Raw genomic sequence first — 24,074 nt, 5'->3', positions numbered from 1 at the left:
AAGCCTACCCGTGTCACGGATGTATACTGTCTTGGCCATGGCGGCTCCCCATTGATAAAGGATATTAGAACATGCTTTCTTCACTGAGCACTTATTACAGTGGACATCTCAGAATCGCAGAAGCTAGAGAGGTTTCTCCTTTCTTAAAAAAAAAAAAAAAAGCCTTGTCCATACTGGTACTAAATCTTTCTGATTATAAAAGCCCTTCACACTCTCTTCTGCCATAAAAATGAGAAACTACTCTCAAAGAGCTATAGGCTTGTGGAGATAAAAGCACCCTGAAGTTTTCGGCGTTTTCTGCTGGATGCGACAGCGCCGCTTGGCCTCCAGGTCAGCAGCTGCTGCTGTTCTCTACTCTGAGCCGCCCCGCCTGTGGTTCACCTACACACCACCGCAGCCCCCTGAACACCAAAACACACCAGCTCTCTACTGTCAGCTGCTCTCCTCTGCTGGTCAGGAGAACCACAGTCCAACGGTGGAGAACCCTATCACTGTTTTCACAGTTACGGCACCCTGACACAGCCATAAATTGATTTCGAGACCTTTCTCTTGTTCCAATACTGGCCTCATCTTTAATGTGGACAAGACCTACCAGTGAGACTCTCAGGGCAGGCAGGTGTTGAGCTTGCGGTCTGTTCCTAACAAGGGACAGCGGAAAGTTCCCTCTCCATCCTGATGAGGTGGCTACATCTCTTACCTTAACTAGAGTGTGCAGTTCATACATCTGCCAAAATTTACTCTGATTCTTGTTATGCCTCTAGAGCTGGCTATGCCTTTGGAGTTGTTCATAATCCTAGACAGCAGTAGAAATAACAGAAGTCTCTTACCTCAGCTGTGTTAACATTTCTAATAGCCCTGGTGTAAAACATTTACTCCGCAAAACTTCATACTGATGTTATGCGTGGACAATTCTAGATGATGCTGCAGTGTAAGGCAGAAGTCATATCTTTTTCCCCTGGCCACACTGCCATTTTTGTTCTCATTCACCAAACAGTCTCCCTTAACAAAAGATGCTGTCTTATTTTGAGGACAGGATCCAAATTCAAAGAAGCACTATTAAATACAGCAAGATCATTTTAACACCCAGGTAACGTCTCAATATCACTGTCTTGCCCCACTTTTGTTGTCATTCAAATACCTTCTCCTTCACCATGTACGTAAGATCATGAAAGGGACCAGGGTTCATAGGAGGATAATAAGAATAGTTAGGAATGACTGGTACACCCAGAATTGTTGTCAACTCTGTCACTTGCCGTCAAATCCACTGTGTGAGCAAATCAGTTAAGACAAAGAGAACATCAAGCTACCCTCATCCATGAGGACCATTTGTAAACATTCAAATCTTATCCAAATGAAGAAATGTACTACATGTAAGTTAATGTATTTTGGAATGAGTAGAAGCATATTTCAGCTTTTCACTGAAACAGTTAAAAGATGTTATTCCTAGATTTAGGATATTCTTGCCAATAAAGAGAAGATGGCACACTTTAACAGATTTAAAGGGAAGTCTGTTAAAACATACACAATCTAACTAGGAATCACTGACCCCACTGCCCAGAACCAGCTGGAACAGTGGCGCATCAAAATGAAATGCTATAAAATAAACTGGCCCATGACCTTAACGAGTATGAGAGGCACAACTAATAAAAAGACCCACTATAATCTATTCCACAGAGCAGTGAAGGTGAGCTTTCCAAAACAGAAATAGATAATGTGGTTTCTGATCACATTTAGAATAAATTCCAAATTCATAAAGCTTTACCTCAGGCCTATTGCTTCTCTGACCTCAAATTGTAGTTGCAGTAATTTTCTACTGTATTAGGTTATAATGCCTTATGAAAGTGTATGCTTAAGAAAGGCACACTAGATGAGCCTTTGGCTAGATGAGCCAAAAAGCAGGTCTATGACACCCAACAGTCAACTAACCCCCTTAAAATTAGCAGAGGAAACGTAGCGGATGTTCGTGAGGAAAACTGGCCTCACATACAACTCCTCAACTACGTCACTCACAAGTAAAAATCCATTCCAAAAAGAACGAACTATGCACAGCAGACACTTTAAGATGTGGGCCCCTGGGTCTGTATGTTCAATAACTCAGCACCAGCACCATCTTATATATTTTACCATAACTGTCCCAGTGGAACCTCCTCTTTTTCTTACAAATGCACGTGTCCTGTCCACTTTAACATGCAATGTCTGTGAGGTAATTCCAGAAAACCTCACACTTACTCGGAAGCTTGCCGTATTACAATAGTCACTAGCCATAGGATTCTAGAAAATAAATACTAAAAGTAAATGTACCCAACACCACACGCAAAGTAGCTGCTAGTTACACTACCCCTTTCTGAGAAATTCTCAACGCACAGCCATCTCCCCCCGAGAGGTTAGCTCATATCCAGCCATGCAGAGCCTCCAACCTTCTTTACACATACCTCTCCTCTCCCTTCCTTCCACTCCCCACTCTTGCCATAGCTAATCAGACTGTTGGTGGTGGTCCGGCCAGAGGGCAGGACTGACAGTTAGACTGACATCCCACATAGTGGCCTGGCATGAACACTATGCCCCACCCCGCCGCAAATATCCGATACTGGATAGTGATGAACAGACCCCATCAAATCCTCATATGAGCTCTGGGTGTGAAACCAGGAGGAAAAAGAATCCAAGATAAATGAAAGATACAAATAACAGCCACGAAACAGTCTAAAATCGTGAGAAAGCAGAAGCCAATCAGCTGTAGTAAAAACAGAGACAGAGGCCCGCTGAGTCTCCGTGCTGACACAGTACTAGAGGGGCAAGGAACAAGGTGTTTGTTTGCTAAAGTGATGCCGTAACCACGTCCTTGAGCTGCACTACATCCTATTGAACACATCCCAATTCTCCAGGAGGCCTTCTGCAATGGTTTCCTGTTCGTCACCTCCCTTGGAGCTTTTCTATAAATCTGTATGACATTAGCATGCTCTGCGCTTCCTACAACACGATGCTCCTTCACTTCTTCCCCAGACCTATTCTGTTAGCCTTCCCCAACTCAATAAACCACGCACCATCCATCCAGCTGCTCAAGCCAAATATCTGGGAGGGTTAAAAAAAAAAAAAAAAAAAAACTTATTATGGATATTTTTAAACATTGACAAAAATGAAGAGAATGGTACCTATTACCCAGTCTTGGGGAGGGTCAATGTCTCATCGAGTATTTTTTACCTACTCCACACCATATCCCAGATCAAAGAAGTTAATCCTGATTTTATTTTTCCCTTCAGCCCTCAAAACCAACTTATAGGAAAGTCTTACTGTTTATTTCTAAAACTTATCCTGAATCCATCAATTTCTCATTTTCACTGGTATCACCTTAATGTAAGCCACATCATTTCTCAACTACACTATCACAACAGCCTCCTAACTGGTCTCCCTGCTTCCGCTTTTGCTTCCTACTTCAACTCCAAAAAGCAGCCAAGATGAAATTTACAAAAATGAGAAATCAGCTATGTGTAGTTTCCTATCGCATTTAGAATAAACTCCAAATTCACAAAGCCTTACATCAGGCCTGCTTACTTCTCTGACCTCATCTCTTAGCCTCTCAGTCCTACCAAGCCACACCGGCCTTCTTTATGTCCTCTGAACTCCAAGCCCAGTCCCGCCATAGGGCCCCTGCATGAGCTGTTGCCCTGGCCTGCAATGCTCTTTGCCAGATCTTCACCACGCTGGCTCCCTGCTGTCTTTCAGACCTCAGCTCAAATGTCGCATCCTCTGAAAAGCCTTCCATCCAAGCTACGGTAGTCCCCTTGATCACTTGCTACCACATCACCATTTGAATCCTCTATGTAACTTTGATTACCACTATTTGATACTTTTATCTCTTTTTGAAAAAATTTCTCTCTCCCCACTTAAGTATAAGCTGCTGGGAAAAGGGATGATTAGAAGACCTATCCAGTATATATGTTCATTCTTCTTTTTTCATATAAAATCCTGATTTCGTTCAGATATCAACTCCTCCCCTGTAGTCATGGACCTCAGGAGCAGCAGACCCTTTAATCCTCCAACTCCAGGGAATGGCAAGGATGACTGATGAAAAATCTGATATCCCTTGCCAGTGACCAGTTCAGAAATGACTGTCCGGCCTTATTCCGGCCAAGAGAGATAGGCAAGGTTCTCCAGAGGCTTCTGAAAAAGTTGTTCCCTGCTCCTGTAAGAATCACAGAAAGCCCTAGTCTTTTTCTCCCTCTGGTCATAAGTGAAGAAACATGGTGGCATACCCCATCTATTAGAAGAACAATCTTTAGGATGACGTCAACACCACTATATATGCAGAGGAGACAGAAGGAAAGAACTTACGTCTTTGATGACATAGTTGGAATCTCCTGATCAACCAATCTATGAGTCAATACTACCCTGACTTCCTTCTATATGAGCTAATGAATGTCCTTGTTATTCAAGTCAGTTTAGGTTAGATTTTCTGTTACCCATAGGTGAAAATACACACAGGGATTTCAGTACCTTACTCATGGGCTATACTTGCAGCACCTAGAAAAATGCCTAGAATATGGTGGGCACTTAAGAAATATATGTTGAATGAGTAAGTGGAGTCTAAAATAATAACTAATGAAGGAGAAAGAATCCTAAAGCAGTTATTCTCTGTTTAGCCTGCTTAACTATAAAGTCATTAAATCCTTAAGAAAGTTTCTACTTCAGTACTATTAAGCAACCACAAAGATGTTCTTGATGAAGGTTTTAAAATGTCAACCTAACACTGGAATATGTCACCATCATTACAAACGGAAAATGCCACTTTCAACAAGCATGCACACATTCATAAAGACTTACAGGTTCTTGGGGGTCTGTTTCTTCCCATGCTCCCCAACCATCATCTTCCCAGTTTGATTTACCTATTATTAAAAAAATGAAAAGTGCTTACATGAAATACAGAGCTTGAAATATTTTACTAAACATTATCTCTAAACATAATAGAACCAACACCTAATATATAAATATTACATAAATATGTATTATATAAATATAATGCTGGTATTAAGGAAGAAAAAAAGGTAAACTATACAACAGCAGGATTCTGCTACATGTAATAATAATTAGGAAACATTTGGCCTGAATTTCCAAATCTATGTAATAGTAAAACTGCAAGTTATTCGAATCTTAAGATATTGGATATCAGGTTCATCCACATTTAAACCAAACCACAAAAGTGAATTTTAAGAATCTTTAAAATGACAAATATTTGTTGCTCAGACATGAGACAAATTAAATATACACAGTGACAAAAACACATCTAAAATTCCACACAGAGGTCTTCATGTAACTTGTCTTTTCGTAAGACAAGGTATTAATGAAAAAAAAAAAAAAACCCTGAAGTTTGAAACAAAAGATCTACGATTTCTGATATTTTCCAATACTCTGTGATTTCTTATACATAAGAACATTTTCTCAGATTAAAAGATGTTCAACAAACACTGAAACAAAGAATTAAAAATCTCATAGGTATGGAGTTTATGATCCTTTATACTGCTCCTATTAACTTGTTTTTCTATAATTATCTTTGAGTTTCTCTCTCATATCAGAAAAGGAGGAATAAAGCTATCACTTTTTTGGGCAACTACTCTGAGACAAATATTAGATATTTATATATATTACCTCAAACTAAATTAAAAAAACAGATAAAGTTCAAAGAAAATGTGAAAAGAACAGGCCCTTGCATAATTATAAATTTAGGCGCCAGAATAAGATTGCCTAGGTTCATATCCTGGATCTCACACTTAACCATCAGGTTACCCTATATCTGAAAGCTTTACTTCTCTCCATAAAAGCATGGAAAACAGAAGGGCTCACATCTAGTAGGGCTGTAACAAGGATTTAAAACAAAGAGCATACTAAAGTCCTCAGTGCCTGACGCACAAGTTCTCATGCTAATCTCAAGATTTAGCCATTAAAATACTACAAAATATAAATAAAATATTGTATTTAAACCAATCAGCTTCAAATTTCTAGGGAAGAATCATTTTAAAAGATGGGACTGAACCTGCTATCTAGGGTGCTTACAGTAAGAAGGACACAAATACAACTTCCAATTATATATAAGGTTTTAAAAATTGCTAAAATGAATTACATATAGATGATAAGAAAGTTAACAGTCTGGTATTTGGAATCATCGCACAATTAGTTTTGTGATAATATTCTCATCTTTGGTACTCAAATACCAGGTAACTACTTCCTAACATGCCAAGCACATTGCTAGCCATATATTAAGTCCTAAAACATCTGATTAGCACCGCACAACTTACAGACGATTTCCATATACGTGTCAATTAAATAATTTAACAAGTACTGTTAAATGCCATGTGCCACGCCCTGTAGCAGGAATGGAGAAAAATTCAAACATATTCCTTGTCCTTAAAGATTCTGTGATCTAACGTAGCAAACACATAACTATAGTACGTTGGTGAGTACTGTAACAACTACCATAAAAGGGATGAGTGAGAGAAATGACAAAACACAGGGAGGAGTCACCTTAAACTAAGTCTTTAAAAAAGCAGCGAGGAACGTTTCAAACATACTTGAAGAAAAGGTCAACATGAGGAAAGGCAAAAAAAGGGTAACTCACATATAGGAGTTATCAGCAACAACATGTATCAGCATTTCTACGTGTCTAAGTGCTTTATAGACATTAATTCACATAAGCATGACAAAGATTCTCTATCATCCCCTTACTACAATGAGAAAACCAGATTACTTAGTTTATATAGCTTCACCAAGATCACAGAGGATTAAGTGGCAAAGTGGGGTTTCAAAATCAGGGCTTCTGGAGTTCCAAAGCCCATGCTCACAAATATTCTGCTATACTTCCTTCACCTATGGCTTATGAAGAGGCATAAAAATTAGGAAAACATGGGACTTACAGTTAAGGCCAAAGCAAGATTATTACCTATTATTTTAAAATAGAAGCATTCCCTCGAAATCAAGATTTGGAAGTTTTTTTCATAACTTGGAAAATTACAGTGTGTTCTTTGGCAATCTAATTCACTTAGGCAATTTCTTTATTCTGCTAATTTTTCCACTACACCAAAAACAACTGCCTTACTGTGCGCTGATGGCAACTAAGCCATCCCATCTACAGAGTTCTGGAAAATGCCGTTTTTCTTGTTTGAGAAAGCAAAGCACCTCAAAAAGCTTATCACTCTAAAATCCGGCATTCAGTTTTAATATTGCTATAAAAAGAATGTATTGAAATACCACAATCTCAGAAAGACCATGTAGAATTGTGAGCACTTCATGGGGCCAGCTAATGATTCTTCATTCATTCATTCATTCATTCAACAAACACATCATCTTTTGTGTGTTGGCCACTGTGCTAAGTGCTGGAGAGACAAAAGCAAATAAGCCTTCAAAGAGCTTACTTGGCGCACGTAACCTCTGCTGAATGCTGTATGATACTATGAAAAATGTGTTATTTCTCCTCTATATTGGAATAAAAAGTACCTGACTCAATTCACAAATGACTCATACAATCAAACACAAGACACAGCAATTTGGATTTCCTGCCCCTGCAGAGATCCAGGATCTCTTAATGCCATAATTCAAAACATCCAGGAAGAGAAGTCCTTGAGAAATACTTTCTTTATATATTTGCGTTCAATGGAAAGTTTTTTTTCCATTTCTCAAGGCCCCTGAGAAATTTCTATTAACAAGAGAGAAAGGGGACTTAATCAGGCATCTCCTCCTATAATGGGAACATATTTTCTAAAGAAATCATCATACAAACAGTTTAAAGAAAGGTGAAACAGAACTAAGGAATGTTAAAGATGTGTCTGAGGGTTGGTCTGGAATCCTAAGTCTATTTATAATACTATAAGAAAATGCATTCTAGATTCTAGTCAACTTAAAAATGGAAAAATTTATTTTCTTTTATAGATTTTTTTTTTTTGAGAGAGAGCGAAGGATCGCAGGAGAGGGAAAGGGAGAAGCAGACTTGCCGCTGAACGGAGAGCCCAATGGAGGGCTCGATCCCAGGACTCTGGGATTATGACCTGAGCCAAAGGCAGACGCTTAACCTAGTGAGCCACCCAGGCGCCCCAACATTTTTTTTTTAAGGGAAACATTTGCAAACTGGGCATTACCTTTATGTCTATTTCTACTCTGTGCTGGTAATATAAATTCTGCAGCCTCCTGAGGTCTGTTGAAAATCATTTGATACTATTTCACAGACTGCTATTTGACAGCTACTGTCGGCTGTTAGAAAGTGTTGGAATCTTAGCACTGTACCAAGGTTATTTCTTATACCTTTAAACTATGCAAGGAGGCCAAGCACATTATTGAAAAAAAAAAAAAAAAAGAATGGTGTATATTAAAAAAAAAGCTGATGAATGTCTAATCAAGTTGCCATTCAGGTAAACAATTTTATTCAGGCAGTCTTTCCCTCTGGTAACTTTTCTATGAAGGTTGGTGTTCTTCAGTTGATCCCATTATCAGTGTTTTTTAATTGACCCTTAATCAAGGTTGTGGATAACAAAAGCAATGTATTTAACATATATTTAAAAACTGTACACTGTTTAATGTCAATATGAACTGTTAAAGACCTTATAGACCTAAGATCTATAAGTTCTACATACTCATGACAAAATAACACTTTTATTATCATTTACTATAAAGAAAAGCTAAAAATAGTTCACCATGATTGTCTTAGAATAAATAGATTAAAATTACCCTGGCCCATAGGAGTTTTTCTGATAATTCTTTTTGCAACTTGTAACAAAATCACCCATAGGAGATTTTGAATTTTAATACTAAGCTGTGGTATAACTTAAGCAGTAAATAGGTTTAACAAAGTGTATTATAGAATAAGGGCACCAGAACATACAACTCTTTGGGGTGGTTAGGGTCCTGTGTAAAAATTCCAAACACTCCACAGATCACTAAATCATAAAGCCAATGGCACTTACCCAGTTGCTCACTGAGTTAAGTAGCACTCATTTCAGTCAAAGGCTAGACTAAATTATAAGGTAATTTTAAGTGTTTTCCTCATTTATTAAATAAGAAGCAAGCACTCAATCTCTGAAACGCAAATCTTTAACTGTCATCAACTTCCTACGTCTTTCATTTTGCTGAGTCCAATTCAACAAAATTGATCAAAAAACTAAAAGAATGAGATTCACATTCACTGCCTTAATAAAACCAGAGTTACTGTCTCTTCTGCAGCTTCCTCTCTCTCTAGGTAGCCTTAAAAACTCTGCAAGAAATGCAAATAATGGGGGTGGCTGGGTGGCTCAGTCGTTAAGCGTCTGCCTTCGGCTCAGGTCCTGATCCCAGGGTCCTGGGATCGAGCCCCGCATCAGGCTCCCTGCTCTGCGGGAAGCCTGCTTCTCCCTCTCCCACTCCCCCTGCTTGGGTTCCCTCTCTTGCTGTGTCTCTCTGTCAAATAAATAAATAAAATCTTAAAAAAAAAAGGCAAATAATGAATTAGGGATGACTGAAATTTCAGGGTTGGCCTCACCCTGCAATCTGAGCAGACTGTCCATGGATTACTCTAAGAACACTACCTTCAGTGATAAACTTTAATGCCAATCAAATCTGATCCTAAATATGCTTTTTCCTTTGACTGCCACCACCCTTTTATTCTTTCTCTCCAGTTAAGACTCTTCAATCATTGGTAGGCACTTAACACTGTCCAATAAAAATATAATGCAAGCCACACAATTTTAAATTGACTAGTAGCCACATTTTATTTATTTTTTTAAAGATTTTATTTATTTATTTGACAGAGAGAGAGACAGTGAGAGAGGGAACACAAGCGGGCGCAGTGGGAGAGGGAGAAGCAGGCTCCCCGCTGAGCAGAGAGCCTGATGCGGGGCTTGATCCCAGGACCCTGGGATCATGACCTGAGCTGAAGGCAGATGCTTAACGACTGAGCCACCCAGGCGCCCCTAGTAGCCATATTTTTAAAAAAGAAAAAAAACAGGGCGAAACCTTAATAGATATTATTTAATATAATACAGCCAAGATATCATTTCAATATGCAGTCAGTGTTAATTATTCATGAGATATTTTAGTTTTTAACCCCTACTAAGTCTTCAAAATCTGATGTGTATTTTACCCTTAGAGCACATCTGTTTGGTCTAGCCTGTCACTGAAGATGACTATTGTGAACTGTCTAGAGGAATTGATAACATAAGCATAAACTGTTGTTCTTATCATGGTCAAGTTCAACATTTTGCCTGAATGAATAAAACTAGTGACTTTATTTATTTTTTTTTAAAGATTTATTTGACAGAGAGAGACAGCAAGAGAGGGAACACAAACAGGGGCAGTGGAGAGGGAGAAGCAAGCTTCCAGCCGAGCAGGGAGCCCGATGCAGGGCTCGATCTCAGGACCCCGGGGATCATGACCTGAGCCAAAGGCAGACACTTAACGACCGAGCCACCCAGGTGCCCCTAAAACCAGTGACTTTAACTTCAACATGTAAAATGTAACTATATCTCCTTCTGGAAAGAATTTTTTTCCCTGAAGAGCTCAGATTATACTAGTATAAAAAAACTATTCAGTCTCTTCATTTGATAAATGACAGTCATTGAAACACAGAGAAAACACATTTTAATTCAGTCATCAAAAATTACAGATGTCTTTTTTAAGGATATTTCCAGTGAATGAATTATTCCACCAACAAAAGCTCAAATAAGAAATTCAATTTGTTTTCCATAGCTCTTTTTAATTCCAAAAATTACCTTATTCTGTTTGCTTCTGAACAGACTGTCCTCATAAACTGAGTGTGTTCCTCATATAACAAGAACCTGAAGCTAGAAAGGAAATTGAATCCTGAAGTGGGGCAATTAATTTGGCACTATCTGCCTTTTCCAATATGAAGTATGTCAAGATCAAAAACTAAATGAGAAACTGAAATCATTAAATGTTAGGAAATGAAAAACTTAATCTCCATGGTCTAATAAAAGATCTTATCAGCACAGAAGCACATTCATTTCCACTCTTCTGAGACAAGAAAAAAACAAAATGTACTTGTTTCTGTAAGGAGCAAGAACCTCTAGAACCTATGACTTGTAAATAATTCAAAAACTTCAACAAATTTTAGCCAGTTCTTCTTGGCCAAGGGCAAAGAGCCCATGACATAGCAATACAAAGTAAAAAATAACTAAAGAATAGAGAAGCTGCAGGGCACCTGGGTGGCTCAGTCGGTTAAGGGTCTGCCTTCGGCTTGGGTCATGATCCAGGGTTCTGGGATCGAGCCCCGCATCGGGCTCCCTGCTCAGCAGGGAGCCTGTTTCTCCCTCTCCCCGCTCCTCGTGCTTGTGCTCTGCCTCTATCAAATAAATAAATAAAATCTTAAAAAAAGAGGAGAGAAGCTGGTTAATTTCCTATGCTTCAGAATTATTAATCTTTTTCTATTTCTAGGGAAATGGGAAAATAAATTTCATATTAGCATATTCTTTTCAACACATAAAAATACGTAGCAATCTAAAATGAGGGCCATCCCATTTCAGCAAGCAGAGTTTCTTTCTTTCAAACCACCATCACTAAATAATACTAGATTCTTTAAGGGCCCTTTCGGTTCTAGGATTCTAATGACCCCTGTTGTCAAGTAAGTTTTTACTTTACCTTACTGAAGGTAAGGGTGTGCCATTACAATATGTGGGTGAAGGTATGTAAATAATGCTAGCTAGTGCTAATTTCTGCATGTTTTAAAGAAGCCAATTCAACACTATTATTTAACACATTCTAATATTCAACTAGCCCCTGTGAGAAAACTTTTTTTATATTTAAATTATTTCAATACCAGCTTAACTTTGCTATTACCTGCTGCTCTTTAAAAAGATACAGATAAAGCCAAATAATCTTATCACATGAGAACAACTGTTCACTTATCAGAAAAAGCAAAAGTCAAAGGAACTGATAACACAGAATGACAATGAATGTGTGTATAAATAGGCATTTCTGTTCACCATGGATAGGAATGAACCTGACCAATTTTTAGAGTAATCTGGCAACTGTAACCAGTATTTAAAATGTGAATTTCTATTATTCAGCAATTCCAATCCTGGAAATGTACATATAGAAATACCAATATCCTGGTTGCCTGGTGGCTCAGTAGGTTAAGCATCTGCCTTTGGCTCCGGTTGTAATCCTGGAGTCCCAGGAGGGAGACCCACATCAGGCTCCCTGCTCAGTGGGGAGTCTGTTCTCTCTCTCTCTCTCTCTCTCAAATAAATAAATTAAAAAAAATACCAATATCCCATGTAAAGACATGCATAAGGATGCTTACTGGAGCACTTTCTTATAGCAAATATTTCGTAAATAATCTAAATGTTCATTGATAGGGAAATAGTTAAATATAGCCTGGTACTCTTCACTGGAACACTGTGCAGCCATGAGAAAAAAATGTTATAGAGTTACCTATACAAACTTGGAAAGACGTTGACGTTATAATAATTAAGTACAACAAAAAAAAAGTTACAGAATTATATTTTACAAGAATGAGATAATATAAAATACCCAAGCAGCAGGTCTCAGAGGATTCTCACCAGAGCAGCACAAGAGAACTTTCTTTGATGACGGAAGTGTTCTAGATCTGTGCTATCCAATAAGGTATCCGCTAGGCATATGTAGTCAATGAGCACTTGAAAAGTAGCTAGTATGACTAAGCAACTGAATTTTTACTTTTATTTTCTATTAAATTTAAATTTAAATTACCACATATGACTAGTGGCTACCATACTGAGCAGCATAACACTAAAGTTTTAACACCTAGAAGGTGGGATGAGTAGCCAAAAGGTGGCTTTCATGTCTAATTAAAAAAAAAAAAAAAAGGCAATGTGATAATGAGTAACTATGTCTCTCTTGACATTCTCTCTTCTGGACAATTTACATGTGAGACCTAGGCTCACATGGTACAAAGAAAAGTGATCTGTGTTTGAAAGACTGTCTCTGGTCTTCTTTTCAAAAGGCGAAATGTGGATTTCTGATGTTTTAACGCCTTCGGCTAAGGATTCCAGGATTCACTGAATCAAAGGATTCAATGATTCCTTTGCATGAGGAAGATACACTTAGGGTCTCTATAGTTCCAAATAGTATTAGCACAGTAGTCATCAAAAAATACCTGGTCTTATAATTCCAGGACTGTCACTTTATTTTTTTTTTAAATCAAAGTCTTGTTTTTTTTTTTTTTAAGATTTTATTTATTCATTTGACAGCGAGAGAGGGAACACAAACAGGGGGAGTGGGAGAGGGAGAAGCAGGCTTCCTGCCGAGCAGGGACCCCGATGCGGGGCTCGATCCAGGACCCTGGGATCATGACCTAAGCCAAAGGCAGACGCTTAATAACGACTGAGCCAACCCAGGCGCCCCCAGGACTGTCACTTTAAATAAAATTAAATAATGCCTGAGGAATACCAATGTAAAATTACCTCCCCTTCGGAATACTGCAATGGCCACCTAACTGGTCATTCTACTTCCACTTTCACTCACCATTCCCATCCATTCTTTCTTTGCTGACATAAAAATGTCTCCAAAATATTAGCCGGTTATCCTATTTCTCGGCTCAAATTCCTTTTTTATAGATTGCCACTGCTAACTCCAGCAAGTGTCAAACTCCATCACCATTGCTACTGCCTTAGTTCTGTCTTTACTTCTGAAGGCCCCGCATGTGACTTCTATAAACATCTCCCAAATAGGTCACCTACCTCCAGCTTTAAACTACCCAGATTTTTTTTTTTTTAAGATTTTATTCATTTATCTGACAGAGTCACAGCGAGAGAGGGAACACAAGCAGGGGGAGTGGGAGAGGGAGAAGCAGGCTTCCCGCTGAGCAGGGAGCCCGATGCGGGGCTTGATACCAGGACCCTGGGACCATGACCTGAGCCAAAGGCAGACGCTTAATGACTGAGCCACCCAGGTGCCCCTACCCGATCTATTCTTTTCACAGCCACCAAATTCATCTGTCCACAGCTCAAATCTTGAAATGCTATGCTTTCACTTAAAACCATCAATGGTTACCCCTCTGCCTATAGCAGAGATTCCTAGTAAACTGCAAATAGGTTATAGGTGAACCAAGATATTAATCCTCTCATCTCTCAGACAGACAGGTAAGGCTTGGGGCTACTAGAACTTCCAGCAGGTCACTTCCCACCATGAGCAGCTTTATTTATTTTGTATGACCAATCTATTACCATAGTAATGACATACATTTTTACTATGTTAAAAACATAACCTAACATTTACCATCTTAAACCATTTTTAAGTGTACAGTTCAGTAGCGCAAAGTATATTCATATTGTTGTGAAACAGATTTCTAGAACTTTTTCATCTTGCAAATATGAAACTCTATATCCATTAAACAAGTCCCCTTTACTCTCTCCTCCCAAGTCCCAGTAACCCCATTCTATTTCCCATTTCTATGAATTTAATTATTTTAGTGGAATCATACAGCATGTCTTTAGCATAGTGTCAAGGTTCATTCCCATTGTAGCACGTTGTATGATTCTCTTCCTTTGTAAGGCTGAATGATATTCATTTTTTTGTATATATGTATATATATGTATATATATATACATACCCACACACCCCATTTTGTTTATCCATTCATTCATCAATAAACATTTGGATTACTTCTACTCCTTGGCTTTTGTGAGTAGTGGGGCTATGAATACAGGTGTACAAATATCTCTGAGACACTGCTTTTACCTCCTTTGGATATATACCCAGAAATGAGATTGCTGGGTTATACAGTAATTCTGGGTGTTTTGTTTTTTTTTTGAGGAAATTCCACATTATCCATAGCAGTTGGACCATTTTACAATTCCACCAACAGTGTAAAGCTCCAATTTCTCCACATCCTTGCCAACAGTTGTTATTTTCTGTTTTTTGGTTTTTTTAGTAATAGCCATCCTAATGGATGTGAAGTGATCTCTCATTATGATTTTGATTTGCATTTCTCTTATGATTACTGAAATGGAGCATCTATTCATGCTTATTGACCATTTATATGGCTTCTTTGGAAAAATGTCTATTCAAGTCCTTTGCCCAGTTTTTAATCAGTTTATTTTGCTGTTGAGCTCTATAGTTCTTTATATATTGTGGATACTAATCTCTCATCAGATACATGATTTGCAAATATTTGCTCCCATTCCATAGGTTGCCTTTTTACTCTTGATCCCATTCTTTGATTCACAAATGTTTTGAAGTTTGATATAGTCCCATTTGCCTGTTTTTGCTTTCATTGCCTGTGCTTTCTGTGTTATAGCCAAGAACTCATTATGAAGTCCAGTGTCATGAAGACTTCCCCTGTTTTCTTCTAAGCATTAGGTGTTATATTTAGGTCTTTAATCCATTTTAATTTTGTATATGGTGTAGGACAAAGGTCCAACTTCATTCTTTTGTATATGGATATGCAGGTTTCCCAATACCATTTGTTGAAGAAACTGTCCTTTTCCCCATTGAGTGGTCTTGGTACCCTTGTCAAAGATCATCTGACCATATAGGCAAGGATTAATTTCCAGACTCTAGCCTACTGGTCTATTTGTCTTTATGCCAGTACCAATTTGATTACTTTGATCTGATGGTTTTGATTACTGCAGTTTTCGTAATGTTTTGAAATCAAGAAGTCTGAGTCCTCCAACTTTTTCTTCTTTTTCAAAACTGCTTTTGTTATCCAGATACCAAGTCTTTTTTTATGTGTGCTATGATGGAAAAAAAAAATGATTGGGAATGACTGAGCCCTATAGAAGACTGCCTTCAAACTTTTTGTTTATATACACCCCAAGAGGTTTTCAATGGTATGTACCCCTTGCACAAAGGATGAAATTCCTTATTACAATAAGCATGGACATTTTAATATAAATGTATACCATCCCTTTAAATTTATTCAGTGGACTCTATATACATACTATAGGGAAATGATACACACCAACATCTTTTTAAAAATGATGTTCTCTAAAAGTAATTTTATAAGTCCTTTTTTCTCCTTAAATTCTTATTTCCATTCCATTTCCTCCAGAGTGCTATTCTAATGTAATATTAATATATTTTTATTATTAATCCAAAAATTTCTCTGCAAAAACATGAACTAAGTTTTCTTGTGGTAAGACTCCACATACTAGAATTTTTCTTGACTTATTGCAATTATTATTAGAAGTTGACAACTGAGAATAACATACATAGATCACAAATTTTGATGACTATTGAACATAAATAGCAAAAATTATTTGGAAATGTCTCAGTGAGGTGGATGGGGGAGTTCATGGTGCATTGATTACAGAGGAAGTTTTTTTAAACACCTTGGAACAACTTACTATAATAATATTCAGAATGTGTGAAAGGTGAGCCTTTAGTAAAGTGGGAGAAGGGCAGGATAGAAAAGTAGGTACTTTCATAAAAGTATATGGAAATTAATTTACTTAAAACTACCTGTTTCCAAGTAACCCTTGGGCAAATTTCCATGTAGCTCCAAAGTACTCTTAACTTCCATCTGACGACCCTGCTACTGCATAAAATTTAAGTTCCTGGTACAATCTCTGCAGCTTCATCCCTCACCATACCCTACTCTCCCACAATTTACTATTTGCAGCTCTGAACCCCATCCTGTTTTCACATCCCCCTCCACCTGACGGGCATCTATTAAACAATTAAGCCTTGGTGAAGATGACGGTTCCTCTAAGACAACTTCCCTGAGTTCCCTACACTCCATTCTCCAACCATCATGTGCCAAATTATAGGACAACGCTTTAACACTCCTTCTACATGCTTATTTCCTTTTGCTGACTGAGAGCTCCTTGAGGAGAGGGACCTATTTTATTCACCCTTTAAGACTACTTTGTGCTTAGCACATAGGAAGTACTCAACAAACACTAGCTCTATGCAGGAATTAAAGACTATGCGTGTCTCAGTTTCCTCATTGACAAATTTTATCTATGAGAGCCTCTTCCAATTTTAAATTGCTAACAAAATCCGTTAAGTCCATAAATTTTCTGAAATTCTTACAAACGTTCCCCCCAGTAGGATCTCAAACAAGAGAAAGCATTTTCATGAAGCATAAAAAATGGGTATTTTATGCCCTTTGTAATATCCCATCATGTAAAGTGACCCCATGATTTCAGGTTATCCTAAAAAGCACACTTTGCTCAGTGATTATATAAAAACATGACTTTAATTGATGGTGCCAAAGTAATTCCCTGCATGATTTATCTTCTATCCTTCTGGTAAAAGAGGCAAGAAGGAAAGCTGCCTTACTTTTTTAGTATGTCACTAGGAAATTATTTTCTTATCAAGTAAATTAGGAGATCCACAATACTGTAATTCCCTCCAAATATTCTGATTCTCTCTCTCTGTACATGTATTTTTTTTTTGCCCAACTCAATTATAAATATCAGAAAGTTCTGGTCTAAAAATCCAGTCTCACTGGAAATTATGCCACCGTAGTTTGTGTGGGGACCCCTACTACTACCCATCTCTGAATTTTCAAAGTATGAAACCAAATTTTTTGTCTGAAATAGCATCTGATTGAGTAGAAACAATTATTAATAGTTATCACTAATGTAAACATTGGGAAATAGTAGGGTTCAAGATCTCTTTTAAAGCCATAGAAGAGGGACACCTGGGTGGCTCAGTCGGTTAAGCGTCTGCCTTCAACTCAGGTCATGATCCCAGGGTCCTGGGATCAAGTCCTACATCAGGCTCCTTGCTCAGCGGGGAACCTGCTTCTCCCTCTGCCTGCCACTCCCCCTGTTTGTGTGCGCTCTCTTTCTCTGACAAATAAAATCTTTAAAGTCATAGAAGATATTCTCATTTCATAAGTGAGGACACAAAGTAACAACGTCATACTGTTGTTCTCTGGCAATTCAAATACAGAATAGTAGTACTGAGTTCTGGGTGCCCAGGAACCAGGTACCATTAGGTCTATGCCAGCTGTCCACATTAAAATAATTAAACCAACTAATAAGCCTTCGAGATTATCATTGTTGTTGTTCTGATTTTACATATCCCCTAGAAATGAGCTGGGATAAGAAATTAAAACTATAAGCTAGGAAAATAAAATGATCTCATGACTCCCTTACCAGTAATCACTTATAACACTAATAAAAGTGAGGCAAAGCAAGGCCAAACACCATCAGTAGGTTACGGCAGGTCCTACCCGCTTAGTTCAGGTTGTCTTAATGAAGAGCTCTTTATAAAGCCTGTTTTTTTGTTTTTTTAACAAAACAAGACCCGCAGTGATTATGGAAATCCATAGTGCTAGTCATCCCAAGAATTCCAAATAAATTATCAAGAGTTGGAAAAGATAATTTGATGATCTTTATTTGTAAATTAAAGCACTGTTTTAACTATAAAAAATCGGTTTGGCAAAGGGGCTCACTGGTTAAGAGGTTCTTTCTCTATTTTCTACTTGAATTGCTGATAGCCCCAATAATACCAATATATACAAACCTAAGAATTTGATTTAAAAGGGTAATAAATTAAATCACACGTGTAAACCCATAAGCATATTGCAAATTAATCCAGATGCTTTGGGGTACGACTATATATCCCCAACTGCCTGGACTGAGTTCATATCCTTAGACTAGACTTCACTGTGTGACCTTGGACAAGTATTCAACCTGTATGCGCCTAAATTTTAGCACCTGTAACTGCGCCATACAATATGGTAGACACTAGCCGCACCTGGCACATTTTAATTAATTTAAGCTTAAATTAAGTAAAATTAAAAATTCAGTTCTTTGGTAGCACTTGCCATGTTTCAAGGGCTCAAGAGCCAGATGTGACTAGAGGCTACCATACGGGACAACACAGACACAGTGATAAATAAGATAATACGACAGAGTAACAAATGTGATCAAGGGGGCAGGAATGACTGTTAGATTAGGTGACAGGAAAAGGCCTCCGTGAGATGTTGACATCTGAGATGAGACTTGACTAACAAGACGCGGCTAAAATGCAAAGATCTGCATACAGCATCCAAAGCAGAGGCAAGAGCAAGGGCAAAGGCCTCAAGCACAAATGAGCCTGACTGGTTTAACAACAAAGTGTGTATGAAGCACAAGAAATAAGGGGAGAGGGGGCACCTGGGTGGCTCAGATGGTTAAGCATCTGCCTTCGGCTCAGGTCATGATCCTGGGGTCCTGGGATCAAGCCCCACACTGGGCTCCCAACTCCGCGGGGAGTCTGCTTCTCCCTCTTTCCCTGCCTCTCCCCCTGCTTGTGCACACACTCTCTCTCTCTCAAATGAATAAAATCTTTTTAAAAAAGTAAGGGGAGAGTAGTATGGGGTGCAAGAAGTGGCAGGAGGTGGGGAACTCATGGGCCTTGTAAACAACATAAGAACTTTAGATTTTATATTAAGTGCAACAGAAAGCCAAAGAGTTGTAAAAGGGCATGTTATGATCTAAATTGTCTTTAAAAGCTCACTCCGGCTGCTTTGGGGAAATAATTACAAGAAACCAACAGTGGAAGGAGGAAGTTCTATGAGAAGACTGGTGCCACCGCCCAGGTGAAAGAAGAGCAGGGGGGTGGCAGTGGGATAGAGAATGTGTTGTTTCCTCTACATCCCCGTCCACAGTCCTGTATCCACTATCCTTTACAACCTGGCTCCCTGAAAAAGTCAACTTTTTTTTAGCTCCTCAATAGCCTATAAATACGCTTTCTGCCTCCACCATTCCATGGAAACTGTCCTAGGGTCCCAGTCACCTCCACTTTCCTAAAACCAATGGGCACTTTTGCGTCCCTACCTTAGCTGACCTCAGCTGCATCTGCAACTGCTGACCACTCTTTCATCAAATCCTCTCCTCCCTCTGCTCCTGGGCATTGCTCTCACCTGGTTCTCCTCTCTTTCTCAGTCTTCTTCCCATTAACCTCTACATGACTCTTAAATATCAGAATCCTCTAAGGGTACATCATCAGTATTCAGTTCACTTCACTGCATATTTGTTTTTTTAAAGATTTTATTTATTTATTTGACAGAGTGAGACACAGCAGGCAGGGGGAGTGGGAGAGGGAGAAGCAGGCTTCCCATGGAGCAGGGAGCCCGATGCGGGGCTCCATCCCAGGACCCTGGGATCATGACCTGAGCCGAAGGCAGACGCTTAACGACTGAGCCACCCAGGCACCCCCACTTCACTGCATATTATCTTGGAGACCGAACTGACCCTTTTTGCTGGTAACTCCCAAATTAACATCTCTGGCCCGGGACCCTTATTAAGTTTTAGAACTCTAGATTGTGTTTAACTGGACCCCTTCACTTGGACATACCACAAACATTTCACAAGCAAAAGATCCAAAGCCTATCTCCTTCATTCTCTCTCATTAAACAATGCTTGCCCAAGTCAAAGGCATTCTCAACGCCCTCGCTCATCAGCTACAATCCCATCACTGCATCTTCACTAGGTCCTGTAGATTCTACCTCCTTAATAGCTTTCCAATCTATCTCTTCCTCTCCAGTCCTGGGGGTGATTTTAGTTCAAGCTCACACGGCTTCTTGGATTATTGGAACAAGCTGCCACCAATGTCCCTGCTTCCCGTCTTGCCACGCTGCTACCAAAGTGCATAAAAGGTATTCAAAAACTGAATACCAGCACAAACTGACCGTGTCATTTCTCTGCTGAAAGCCTTCCAAAGGCATCCCACTACTTCCACAGGTTTCTCCTGATCAAACTCCTTATTACCTTCACAGCCTCATCTCCCCACATCCTCCTCTTCAGCCATGCAGCTCTTCTCAGTTCTCTAAAGGTCACCTCATTTCAGGCCTCCCTTCCTCTGTACCTTCTATTACCTCTCCCCTATGCATCTAACCATTACTTCAAAGGTGGGCTTACGTATCACCACTTCAAGGACTGTCAGCTAGTGTCAGAAACATATACGCATATGTGCGGATATATATACACACACATATGTGTATATCTCAATCACACCGTGTGGCAGCTGTTAATTTATTTGTCCCAGTAAACTATAGCTCCTAGATGGCAGAGACCACCAAACTTACTTGCTTTGCAGCACTACTGATGGGCACAGAGTAAATATTCAGATACTTCTGATTTGATTTCTTCTACATTTAAGAAAGGGGAAGGAGTTCATTTAGTGGGCCTTTTATCACCATTCCAGTATAGCACAAGCACGTAACTACAAAACCAAATGCGCTTCAGGTGGGAAATACGAAGAAACCAATAAACACAAAACACACACCCTTTCAACAGGAGAAATGTGGGAAATTCTGAGAAACTATGCAGTATCTAATAAACCAGACTTGGGATTTTATACTACCTGGATAAGGGCTTACTTAACACTGTTTGACGATAATAACAGGTTGAAGGCGTCTCAGCTCAGTAAAGGAAATTAACTTTTCCTGGCCGTGTTGCTGTAATTTTAGTTCCTGCTGGAGATTCGCCCTCACTTCCTGACAGGTTTTCCTTATACGGGAGACGCTTACTCACCACCTCAGGAGTCACTCACTTGTCAATCAGGCATTTATGCTCTACATCTGAATGGGGGGGGAAGGGGCTAGAAGAAGAGAGACTGGGCGATGAGAAACAGTTTCGGGAGGGAGGGTGGCAGAAGGCCACAGTCCCAGGGATGGAGGAGAGGGCGGGGGGTTGAGGCAGTACCGGGAGAAAGCGCTGACAGCTGGCAAGGCAGCGGAAGAAGGATGCGATCACGGAGCAAGCCGTGCAGAACAGGGGACCGTGGAGGGAGGGGGGGGACGGAGAGGGCACTCGGAAAGAAAGCTGGGGAGGAGGGCGAGGGCAGTGGGGTCGGCAGAGGCGACAGGAAGCAAGGCGCTGTTCGGGCCAGAGGGCGAGTGGCTTGGGAGAAAGCTGGGCGAGAGGAAGACAACACCGACGCCGCCCGGGGGGATGGAGCTGTAGGACGAGGAGGGCAGGGGATCACCGCGGTGCGAAGAGGGAAGCGCGGGGGGAACGAGGCGCCCCGAGGGCAGCGGCGGCGGGGCGGCCAGGAGACCCGAACCCGCCGAGCAGGGGCCGCGGCGGGGGCGGGGGAAGGGAGCGGCGAGGCTAGGCGCACTTACTGGGGTCCCTGCGCACGGCGCCGCAGGGGGTCTCCTCCCGCAGATGAGGGAAGAGGAAGTCCCGGGCGGCCTGGAGGTCCTGGAAGTAGCAGAACTGGACAATGGAGCAAGCCATGGCTCCGGGAACCCCGCTTGGGCCCCCACCTCACCCCACCACCCCACGGCTTCCACCGCCGAACCCGCACGGCTTTAGCCACGCAGGGGCGGGGAAACCAAACCGGAAGCTGTCAGCGCGCTCCGGCCCGCCGTCCCGGAGCGCTGCGCATGCGCGGAACGACCCAGGCGCCGGAGGCTGGCGCGGTCCGAGTCATGTGACTGGGCGGCCTCCCGAGGAGCCAACGCCGACGTGGAGGCTGGCGGCCGACTTTAGTCCCGGCTGTGCGCTTACACCAGGGAGCGAACCCTTTTATTCATTATGGCTTTGAGCCGGTGATGACCTAATTGGACGTTGTGCATGCCAGCCTTTGGGTCATTTAACCAGTCTTATTGCTGTTCTACTGTTGGCACGATTCTGATATTCCAGAGAAGAATCCCTGTTAAACTGTAGGGAGGCCAGGGGGGGACGGTATCCTGCAAGCCTCAGATACTGAAGAGATTATTTTCTGTTTTGGAAATCAACCCCATTAAGACGGACTTTTGAATGCTCCTTCTGTAAATTCCCATAGTACTATGCACGCCTAATATAGTACGGGTTATGTTGTATTACAGACTCTTCAGGTTTTCGACACTCGTTTGGTTTTTCATTCATTCTAACGTTCATCCACCCATTCAGCAAATATTAGTTGCTCGTCTTTTCTATGCCAGCCACGCGAGGCGCTGGGTATGAAGCAGAGGATAAAAGAGACGAAATACTTGTTCCCACGGAGCTAAGATTTTAGTGGCAGACAGGTAGCAAGCAATTAATTACTCAACTATTTAACTGAAATCGTGACAATGCTAGGAAGGGAAGTACAAAGTGGTAAGGCAGAACGTAACAGCGGACCCTTCCCTAGTGGTTGTCTGTTACAGTTTTGTTGGGGTGGGGGTGGAGGGTTGCCAGAATCAGGAAAAGACTTTGTTGTAAACTCCCGGAGGTTGGGATCTCATTTAACTCCTCTTTACTTGCACAGTATCTAGCATAGGACCTGGCAGGTAGTGCTTAATAAATATTTACTGAAGGAATAAATGGAATGGAATGCCTACATAAAGTAAATAGAGTAGTCCGCTTCTATTACAGGGCACTTTATATTTTTTAAAGCATTTTTCTGTCCATTGATTGGATAGTCACAATGCCATCTTGAAAGAGTGTGTCTTATCTCACTTTTTTAAAATAAAGAAATTTACCTAAGTGTCACTGAGAAGTGTCACTGTCACTGAGATGTCTTGAAGTTCATTTACATTATTTTTTTCTAAAAAGTAAAAACCAAAAAGGAACGACTTTAATGTTAGCACAAAGCACCGTAGGCATTCACATACTTCTCAAAACCTAAAGTGGAAACCGAAAGTGGTCATCCACTTTGTATGACAGAAAATGAGATGGAAATTAATTGAAGGCAAATTGATGAAGTCCAGAGCATTCATGTCTGTCAGGCCTGCGTACACACTTAGTCCTAATAATATAATTCAGTGCCCAGGCTCCTACTCCGTTAATTCCTGTTTCTAGAGTAGAATGGTTTTCACAAAATTAGATAATCTGTGTTATCAGCTTAACAGGGATCAGTTCTTTACCTCTAAATTACATGGTTGGATTAGATGTGCTATAAGGTTCCTTAAGCATCAGAGACCTGTAATTCTATGATACAAGCTTGCAGAAAAGGCAAGCTTTCAATGCTTCAATTTTCCATCTAAAAAATTGCACTGTTTCTTCAGATCATCCCATCCTGGTGATTAAACCCCCCAAATATGGCACCAATACCAAGCTAGAATAAAATTTAAATTTTATATTCCTAGCTTTACAGGACGAATAGAGAACATGTGATACTTTTTGGAAGGATACAGTGTCATTCCTTGAAAGCCCTTCAAGTTCCTATTCAGGTAAATACCTCTGGTGGCAGTAACTGCCCTTGGCTGCTTCAGCTGG

General features: G+C 40.2%; 1 protein-coding gene across 2 annotated transcripts in view; it reads right to left on the bottom strand.

Annotated features, from left to right (window-relative positions):
* The window catches only part of RAB3GAP2 (RAB3 GTPase activating non-catalytic protein subunit 2), a 93,366-nt gene extending 71,148 nt beyond the window's left edge, over positions 1-22,218 (bottom strand). For both annotated transcript variants that reach the window (XM_027609748.2, XM_027609749.2), the window contains exons 1-2: positions 22,016-22,218; positions 4,819-4,880 (exon numbers count right to left, since the gene is read on the bottom strand). In XM_027609748.2, the coding sequence (XP_027465549.2) occupies positions 4,819-4,880; positions 22,016-22,130 (177 nt within the window). In that variant the 5' untranslated portion in view covers positions 22,131-22,218. The remainder of the gene's footprint in view (positions 1-4,818; positions 4,881-22,015) is intronic.
* Between the last annotated feature and the right edge of the window lie 1,856 nt (positions 22,219-24,074).

The sequence above is a fragment of the Zalophus californianus genome, chromosome 10, assembly GCF_009762305.2.
Source record: "Zalophus californianus isolate mZalCal1 chromosome 10, mZalCal1.pri.v2, whole genome shotgun sequence".
Taxonomy (NCBI): Eukaryota; Metazoa; Chordata; class Mammalia; order Carnivora; family Otariidae; genus Zalophus; species Zalophus californianus.
The sequence above is the reverse complement of the archived record's forward strand: the minus strand, read 5'-3'. Positions and strand labels throughout refer to the sequence as shown.